At 37.5% G+C, this 10,277-nt stretch overlaps 1 protein-coding gene across 10 annotated transcripts in view; it reads left to right on the top strand.

Moving 5' to 3' along the window:
• Positions 1-633: 633 nt before the first annotated feature.
• Positions 634-10,277, top strand: part of STK31 (serine/threonine kinase 31) — a 120,167-nt gene continuing 110,523 nt past the window's right edge. For 5 of the 10 annotated variants that reach the window (XM_081533892.1, XM_081533893.1, XM_081533895.1 and 2 more), the window contains exons 1-4: positions 634-828; positions 3,303-3,349; positions 3,453-3,505; positions 9,527-9,625. In XM_081533892.1, the coding sequence (XP_081390018.1) occupies positions 671-828; positions 3,303-3,349; positions 3,453-3,505; positions 9,527-9,625 (357 nt within the window). In that variant the 5' untranslated portion in view covers positions 634-670. The other 5 variants (XM_081533900.1, XM_081533899.1, XM_081533897.1 and 2 more) reach the window with 3 other exon arrangements.

The raw sequence follows: 10,277 nt of genomic DNA, 5'->3' as shown, positions 1-10,277 counted from the left end.
CATGGGGGTTTGTGAAGGAAATGACTGTCCTCTTCATTGTGAGGTTAATTTCAACAGCGTATACATATGTTCTGTCATCAATATGTGTACTCTTACTACTTTACTACTATATTATTGTATATAATACTTAAAACTGGCAAAAATTAGTGGAGATAATTTTCAACTGTTGTGCAAGGTTTGCCATAAAGTGTAACATCTGCTCATAACCAGATAAGCTATATTAATTTCCCCCGCTTAATGTCGTGAAAAACACTGCAACACGAGCGAGAGCTGACCCTAGGCTGGACTGAGAAATGCTTGTAAAGCTACTAACCTGAACATCATGCTTTCATTGTACTCAAGTCATTTTCTCCCTTCTACCTTGTAAAAAAAAAATGCTGGGATTCTTCCAACTTGGCTATTTAAAAATTTTAAGCAACATGTACAAATTACGAAAGGACACAAAAATCCACACCACTATCTCACGTCACCGTTTGAAGTTTTGCTAAACGAGGCTGCCGTTAGTCCACAGGTGCTGGGAATGCGGCGGTATAAATCCTGTGCGCAGACTCCGTGCGCTGTGCGCAGACTCCGTGCGCTGCTCGCAGAGCGCATGGCCCCAGCCTGCACGCCCCGCCCCAGGCCACAGCCCTTGATGCTCACGTGAGCGAGGCAGTTGAGCCAAGGCCGGATGTTGGCTCTGCAACGGAGGGCGCAAGCGCCGTTTGGAGACCTAGTGGCCAGAACACGTAAGAAGTCTGCACATTTGCGGCGGTGGGCAGAGAGCTCACGGCCCAGCATGTGGGGCTCGGGGCATTCTTCTAGAACTTCTGTGGCAGGAAGTGCGAGGTCAGTAGCAGTCCTTTCGGTGGGTTCGGTGGTGGTAGCACCGTATTTCACCCTGGGTTGTCTTTTAGGTCCAAAAGTATGGGCGTGGCCGTCTCCTGGCCTTCTTGGTTTCCAAGCTGCCCGCTCGCTTCTGAGGGTGATAGTCACCCTAGTTGCCGAGGGTGCTTCCAGGAGGCGAAGCTGGCCTGCAATAACTGGGGCCTGCTGCTCTGGGTCAAGACAGAGACCTGCAGACCAGTTGTCGGGTGGAATTCTCTCTTCCGGCAAATTCTGTGCCCTTTTAAACTTCGAAATGCCTGCTAAGACAGGCGTTGAGAGCGACCTGGACTCACTCCGATTATCGATGTGAATTGGAAGCGCTGTTTGGTAATCCAGGTTTGCAGATAGTGGGTGCAGCACCACTCCCTTCTTGTGAGTGTGTGAAAGTCTCTCAGTCGTGTCCGACTCCCTGAGACCCGGTGGACCGAAGCCCCGTCCAGACGACTCTGTCCATGGGAGTCTCCCGGCAAGAAGAGTGGAGTGGGTTGCCATTTCCTTCACCACTCTTCGTGTTAACCGTCCAAAAAGTCTTTTTGACCCCTTTTAAAAATAAGATTTAAAAACTTTTTACATCGTGTGGTGCCATTTCCAAAGTAAAGGTTTTCATTTTAGAAAGAAAGAAAGCAAAATGAAAGTTACTCAGTTACTCTGACTCGCGAATGTCTAGGCAAGAATACTGGAGTGGGTAGCCGGTCCCTTCGCCAGAGGATCTTCCCAACCCAGGAATCAAACCAGGATCTCCTGCACTGGAGGCTGGTTCTTTACCAACTGAGCTACCAGGGAAGCCCCCATCTTTTAAATTAAGTTTACGCCCGTGTCTTCCAGCGAAATATAGTTTCTCTGAACAGATTCTAACTTGGTTTTACAATTTTTTGCTCAACGGAGAAGGCAATGGCACCCCACTCCAGTGTTCTTGCCTGGAGAATCCCAGGGACGGCGGAGCCTGGTGGGCTGCCGTCTATGGGGTCGCACAGAGTAGGACACGACTGAGGAGACTTAGCAGCAGCAGCAGCAGCTCAACTTAAAATTGACTTTTGAGTAGTATATGAGCAAGAATCCTTGTTTTAAAGATGGGTTGATCCTACTTAGTGTATGTGAAAAAAATTAAAATTGTAACAAAAATCATAATAGCTTAATTTTTTTGTGACTTTTCCCCCAATGTGACACAAGGTTAACTTCTTTTCCTGTGGTTGGGGGAGGATTTGGAGATTTGGTATAGTGATGTTCTTACTTAACTCTTAAAATTCTTTGAAAGATCTATTTTCAATTCCCTTCAAAAACCTAACCTTTGTGCATATGCTATGCTATGCTAAGTCGCTTCAGTCGTGTCCGACTCTGTGCGACCCCATAGACGGCAGCTCACCAGGCTCTGCCATCCCTAGGATTCTCCAGGCAAGAATACTGGAGTGGGTTTCCATTTCTTTCTCCAGTGCATGAAAGGGAAGAGTGAAAGTGAAGTCGCTCAGTGGTGTCCGACTCTTAGCGACCCCATGGACTGTAGCCTACCAGGCTCCTCCATCCATGGGATTTTCCAGGCAAGAGTACTGGAGTGGGGTGCCATTGCCTTCTCCGCATATAAAGTGTCATATTCTAGTGTTTTAAGGGCAAAATTAGAACTAGTAGACATCTTGAAATATCTTGCATTTGGGAAAGCAAATTATATAATGAAAATTATTTTTGAAGTTACAGGCAAAATTTGATTCATTTTGCAGTTTTTAAGTGCAGGGTATCTTCAAAAGCAGAAACCATAAAGTGGATATTCTTATTTAAAAATTAAATACCAGTCTGAAGCATTTGTGTGTATATGTATGTATATATTTGTAGTGTTTCTTTTTGTTTAAATTGTGGGAGTGCATGTGTATTTAGTTGCCCAGTTGTGTTGCACTCTTTGCAGCCCTTTGGACTGTAGCCTGTCAGACTTCTCTGTCCATAGGACTTTTTCAGGCAAGAATACTGCAGTGAGTTTCCATTTCTTCCTCCAGGGGATCCTCCCAACTCAGGGATTGAACCCACCTCTTGTGTGTCTCACGCATTGCAGGTGGATTCTTTACCTGTTGAGCCATCAGGGAAGCCACTACTCTTGTTTAAGGAAGGCGTCAATTATTTTAAAGAATATACACTTTGTACTCAAATATTTATGTAACTGCAAAGAGTGCATCAGTTATACTGTTCAATGTAAATTTGTAAAAGTTTGGTTGAAGAGAGAATTTCAAAGATAGAAATTGCATCTGATGAAATTGCAATATATACTCAAAACAAAATAATTATTGCAGAAAATATCTTTGAAGTTGTTTTTAATATAGAGTTTGGATTTTGATAACTTTATTTGGGACAAAACGTATTCAGAGGAATTTGGGAGTTATATGGTTTTGCCTTTAATTCACTGTTCATGGCCAGATTAATAGAACCTAATTCAACATATTGAATTGTTTTAGTTTTTCAGGAATTGTCCAAATGGAGGAAGATAAACAATGCAGTAAAGGTACTGACACTAAAAATTATTTTTGTATGTAAGAGTTAGATGATCTTGATTAATTTCTAATTATTCTAATTTCTAATTTCTTTGCATTATAATTTGATTTTAGTTGAAGATGTGGTTGGAAGTCATGTGGAAGACGCAGTAACATTTTGGGCCCAGGTAAAATAGTAGCTTGATTTATTTCCTCTCCCACCTCTTTATCCACTAACCCAGATCCTCCCCAACAAAAATGAAAATAAAAACCGTGTAATATGATATATGTGTATATGTCATTGTTATTTTCCATGCTTAATTTTTACTGAACATTATTTAACACAGGGCGTTATTAGAAGACAGATGGCTAAAACTTGAACTTAATATCAGAATTATGAATGTGAGGTTTTAAAATTTCACTTAATTTAACATCAGCAATCTAGGCTGCATAAATTACTGAAGATGCTGAGAAACTGTTGTATTTGTGAAGTTACAGCTCCATCTAGAGGTCTTGATGCGATTGTTTCTTAAGTGATTCAGTTCAGTTCAGTGGCTCAGTCATGTCCAACTCTTTGCGACCCCATGGACTGCAGCACCGCCAGGCTTCCCTGTCCATCACCAACTCCCAGAGCTTGCTCAGACTCATGTCCATTTAGTCGGTGATGCCATCCAGCCGTTTCATTCTCTGTTGTCCCCTTCTCCTCCTGCCTTCAATCTTTCCCAGCATCAGAGTCTTTTCAGATGAGTCAGTTCTTTGCATCAGGTGGCCAAAGTATTGGAGTTTCAGCTTCAGCATCAGTCCTTCCAAAGAATATTCAGGACTGATTTCCTTTAGGATTGACTGGTTTGACCTCCTTGCAGTCCAAGGGACTCTCAAAAGTCTTCTCCAACACCACAGTTCAAAAGCATCAATTCTTCAGCGCTCAGCTTTCTTTATAGTCCAACTCTCACATCCATACATGACTACTAGGAAAACCGTAGCTTTGACTAGATGAACCTTTGTTGGCAAAGTAATGTCTCTGCTTTTTAATATGCTGTCTAGGTTTGTCATAACTTTTCTTCCAAGGATCAAGCAATACTGTTTTTAAATTTCTTAAGCGATATTGTTTTTAAATTTCAGTCTTTTTTCTGTTGGCTTAATTTTGAATTTGAGGTACAATATCTTTTTCATCATATAATTGAAAGTACTGTAATTTTATATTGGCAGTCTTCAAGGCAAATAAGTTTACTCAATTTTACATACAAAGCGAAGCACCAAATTGCTTATATTCCAGAATTTAAGAAGGTGAATCTCTCTAAAATACAGTTACTCAATAACTTCTAATTTTATGAGCTGTGTAATACCAGAGGGAAGGGAATAACATTTCTGTGTACTTCTACAGCCCAAGAACTCCTGTTTGTGCGGGTAGAGTGAATTGGCAATATGGGAAACAGGATTTATGAAAAAGAAAGGTTAAAGAAGAAATAAAATTAACTCAGCCTTATTAAATCTATTAGAAAACATATTTTAGAAGGGTGATATTCATAGAAAATGTTCAGCAAATTTGTATCTCGACATGTGGACACGTTTTCTAAAGGGTGCCCACATGTTCTGGTTTTTTGCCCATTTCCCGATTCTCTCTGCATTAATAGCACCTGTGTCCCTCTCAGCAGTGTCCAGTGTTGGATGATAAATGATATTTTTAAGCTTATTAAATAGGAACAACATTTACTATCTTAAATAAGATTTTCTAGACCAGTACTGTCTGGTAGAAATATAATTTGAGCCATATAAGTAATTTAAATTTAAAAGACACATTCAAAATGAAAAAGAAACAGGCAAGATCAATTTTAGTAAAAACATTTTATGTAACTCAGCACATCCTAAATATCTTTTAAAAATGTAATGAACACAGATATGTTAACAAGATATTTTATTTTCCTTTTTTCATAGTTTTCAAAACCCAGTGTATATGTTAGACTTACAGTACAACTTAAATCAGATGAGCCACATTTCAAGTAAGAATTGGCTATTGTATTGGTCAATGCAGCTCTAGACTTTGATTTTTATTGACATTTATGTGAATTTGTAGCCTGAATTTGGAATTATGATTTGAACCAGAAGGCAGCAAACTTTTTCTGTATAATATTAGATGGTGAGTATTTTAAGGCTTGTGGCTCTTTTGCAACTGTTCAGCTTTACAAAAGCTGCCATCGTAGTGCAAAGGCAGCCATAGACAATATATAAATAAATAAGTATATCTGTAAGTAAAATTTTATTTACCAAAACAGGTAGCAGAGCTCATAGTTTTTGAACCTCTTATTTCAACCATGAAGTTGAGGCCCCTGTAGAAATTTAAACACATTTCAAAAAGAGAGGAAGTTTGTCTTAATTGAATGAAAACATTAAGAACTAAAACTACTAAAGTGTCCATATGAATCAGATGAGTTTTTTTTCAAGGAACAAATTGTTTGTGCACACATGTGTGAATCCATATTGGAGACAGGCCCTATGTGTGCCCCTTCGACAGTTGTAACGAGATTTCCTCGGTTGGCTAACCTGAAAACACATGCTAAAGCCAAAAAAAGTCAGTAAGAAGAAGAGAAGACCCTTCTCAACCTTGGGAAGCATCTTCCAGAAGGATGGTTGGGAATAACTGTGCTTCTCCTTTGTATGTTGTTTCTAGGAAAAAATTTTTTAAATGAATCCTATACATACAAGGGACATCTTTTGATTGATGAAATTTTGATATGTTTTGATAAAATACTAAAAATTAAAAAAATTCAAGATGACATTGCTAAGATGCTCTATCTTGCTCTGTAATCTCAATTCAGGAACACATGCATGCTAAGTCTCTTCAGTCCTGTCTGACTCTTTTACGACCCCGTGGACTGTAACCCACAAGGCTCCTCTGTCCATGGCATTCTCCAGGCAAGAATACTTTAGTGGGTTGCTGTTTCCTTCTCCACGGGATCTTCCTGATCCAGGGATCGAAGCCACATCTATGTCTCCTGCATTGACAGGCAGGTCCTTTACCATTAGCGCCACCTGGGAAGCCCAGGTCATTTCAAGAACACAGTATTTTTGTAAAGTGTGGTCCCATCAAGGGGACACTTCATGAATTTCACTTCAAAAGACATTCCTTTATATAGCAGAGCTAAGCATGAAAGGACTTCTCATATTCTTAAAAACATGAAGCTCACCCTGTTTCTTACAGTTGTTTTACTTTTGTGTTTTCCAAGTGTGCATGTGGTATATTTTGTGAGAATAGACTTAGTATGTGTGATTTTTCTGGAGGTTGATAATTTTTGCATGCAGTGGATTTTCTTTAAAAAGAATGGTCAGTTACATGCTTGCTTCAAGAGTATTTTCCTGTAAAAAAAAGTTAGATTTTTTTGCTGTCTTAATGTTGGTTTTATTATTTGATGTTAACATATTTTGTATAATTGTATTGGATCTCATAGTATCAAATATTAGATGTAACTTAATAGTCACTTTTTTTTTCTGAAAACCCACTTTAGTCACTTTTTTTTTCTGCAAAATGCTGCACAACGCTAATTTTCAGTGTAATTTCCTCCCCTGCTCAGTTATAAGATATATTGTACCTTTTAACACCTGATTTGTACATCCTGTGTAACAGAAAAGGCAACGATAAAACGATAATCCTACAGAAAGAATATAGCAGAAAAAAAGCTAATTATAACATTTGATTAGGGTTTTGATAGGCTGTAGATGAAGAGTAAATAGAGATTTAGAAACATACGGAGGCAGGTCAAGGTGCAGATCTGCTCACATATATTCTATGTTTTTCTACCACTTTGAATTTTCTGCCATTTAAGCCACTTATATGGGAACACTTCGGAAATTGCAGTAGGCCTAGTTTGCTGAGTAGCAGTTGGAGGAATCTTAAGTATTTGACATTTGAAAAAAGAGCTTCCGTTTATGCTAGTCCATATACCTACAAAATCTAATTATGTAAAAATGTTTTAGTGTATTCTGAACTTCAGAGAGCTCATTTCTGGGGATTATTAAAGACTGATTCCAGTGTGTTTTGGGGTCAGTTTGAATTCACTTCACATTTTTACTGTGCGTAGAAACTCAGAGTTTGTTTTCATTTATCGAAGATAATCATATTCTTTCTAGCTTTATTGACTGTGTTATTGATATATTTTTAAAGAACATACGTATTTAACGGTTTACTTTGAAATAACTTTATACTTACAGGAAAATTGTAAAATTATTTTCAATATTATGCCCTTCACCTGGCTTTCCCTGTTTCTAACATTTTACATAACCATAGTACAGTGGTCACAGTCAGGAAATTGACATTGGTACAGTACTGATTCAAATTTCACCAGTTTTTTTCTGTTTTTCCTTTTGTTTCTATTCCAGGATCTGCTTCAAGATCTCACAATTTATTCAGTTGTCATGTATCCTTAGTCTCATCCAACATTTGGTAGTTCTTTTATACTTTTATCTTTCATGATTTTGACATTTTTAATGAGTATTGGTTAGTTATTTTATAGAGGATCCCTCAGTTTGTATTTGTTTATGGTTTCTCATAAATAGATTGGCAGTAGTACTGCAGAAGTGACTGTAGCACTACAGTATGATGTACTGAAATTATGTCATATTGAGGACTTATAATAATAAGATATTTCTTTATTGGTGGTATTAACCTTGATCCACTTGGTTAAGGGGATAACTGCTACGTTTCTTAATTGTAAAGTTACTGTTTTTCCTTTTGTAAGTAATGAGTGTTTTAGAAGAAGATACATTGAGACTATCTAATTGTGTTTTTCTTAAACTTTTTACCCGCAGATATTTTTTTATGACTATGGTCTTTGATGATGATTTTCTATTTTCCTCATTCCTTCTGCATTTATTAATTGGAATTACTCATTAAGGAAGAGTTGTTTCCTCACCACCTTTCATTTGTTTATTCAATTATTTATATTAATATAAACCAGTGGGTTATAATCTAGTACTGCCATTTATTTTGTTGTTAACATTGTTCCAGCTTTGGCCGTTAGGAGATTGTTCACATTGACTACTGTATCATTTAAGCTACACCCATTCTTTTTTTGAATATTTCTTTACTTTTGGCATCACCATATATTCCAGAAAGTGAAAATGAAGTCTCTCAGTCGTGTCCGACTCTTTGTGACCCCATGGACTGTAGCCTACCAGGATTCTCTGTCCATGGGATTTTCCAGGCAAGAGTACTGGAGTGGGGTGCCATTTCCTTCTCCAAGGTCTCCCAAGTGGAGGTGCTGGGGAATGAACCTGGGGATCATCATTTATTTCCCTGTCCTAGCCCTGGAATCACCCACTCTCCAAAGAAATCTTGTTCCTTTTGTCAGAGAATGGTGTTTAGAAATCAAGATCTGGGTACTAGGTGTGCTTATCGCTACTTGAATATTACTGCTTCTAGTTCCTCTTAGCAGACAGAGCTAGGAAGTATATTTATCAATACAAAAATACAAATACATATAACTAACACATGTGCATATCTATATTTATCTGTGTGTATTTCTTTCATATATACATATATTCACACATAAACATACGTGTGCTTGCATACATATGTATGTATATATACATGAATTCATACTGATACTTTGCAATTGTAATCTAACCTTGCAGGTTCATTCTAGCCTGCCTTCCTTGTTTATAATTTCTTTCTGCCTGCTTTCATTATGTACAATATATTTATTTATTTGTTCAATTCTCGTATACATCTAAAGTAGTTTCAGAATTGTTACCCCATTCCCCTGTGAGAAATAAATTTACTAAGTAGATAACAGTGTTTGTGTATAGAGGAACCTATACATTTTGAAATTGGTTTTACATCTTTTTCCTTTACACAGCAACAAATATGTGAGAAGACCCATGTCACCTGACCAAATGTGGTACCTATTTTGAGCAATTAAAATTTGATTTAAAGTAAAATCCAGAGACAAAGTTATTTCTTCATATGATATTAATAATATTTAGTATCTTATTTTGAATTCCATGTAATTTGAACTCATTGGGAGGTAAAAATTTTCTATAGCCTATTAACATTTCTAGTAAAGAACTCATTTGAATGATGAAAAGTAATGATGTGAGAATTTATTTAATTTCTAGTGCTCCAAAACCTTTTGTATCATCATAGTAGAACCCTTGTTTGTGTAACATTGCAAATATTAATATTTTACTGAATTTATGTTTGTCCTTCCTTCTAGAGTATCAGTAGAAATAAGGATATTATGAAGATTGGTTGTTCACTGTCTGAAGTCTGTCCCCTTGCCAATTCAGTTTTTGGGAATCTAGATCCAAAGAAGGTGAGCCATATTCTTGGATACAATTATTCCATCTTTCCTGTTAGCTTTCCTGATCTTAGATTTAATAGATTTTGGAATTTTTGTTATGTTTGAAGAAAGAGGCACGTTTTTAGAATTTGAATAGACTACAGTCATTATAAATTTATTTTTTCAGAAATACTTATGAACTATCTGCTATCTACCAGGCCCTGTGTTAGACACTGGTAGTTAACACAGTGGTGAACAGAATAGAATGGTGGTGAACAGAATAGAATCCTTGTCCTTGACCCTGATTCACAAAAATTTATAAGAGATATGTTTATGGAGAACAGTTTGATAATATACGTGTATGTGCATGTATTTTTAAATTGACATAATTTACAATGCAGTATATATCTTTTAAGTACACAGCTTGATGAATTTTTCATATGTATGCATCTATGTGATCACCACTCAGATCAAGATACAATTCTGTCAGCTTAGAAAATTCGCTCAGGCCCCTCTCAGTCAGTAGTCCTTTAACAGAGGTAACCATTATTCTGACTTCTGTCACCATAGGTTCATTTGCCTATTCTTAAATTATACAGTTGGAGAAGGCAGTGGCAACCCACTCCAGTACTCTTGGCTGGAAAATCCCATGGATGGAGTAGCCTGGTAGGCTACAGTCCATGGG

The sequence above is a fragment of the Giraffa tippelskirchi genome, chromosome 10 (genome assembly GCF_054371585.1).
Source record: "Giraffa tippelskirchi isolate mGirTip1 chromosome 10, T2T-mGirTip1v1.2.pri, whole genome shotgun sequence".
Classification (NCBI taxonomy): domain Eukaryota; kingdom Metazoa; phylum Chordata; class Mammalia; order Artiodactyla; family Giraffidae; genus Giraffa; species Giraffa tippelskirchi.
Note: the sequence above shows the minus strand (reverse complement) of the source record. Positions and strands in the feature narration are given on the sequence as shown.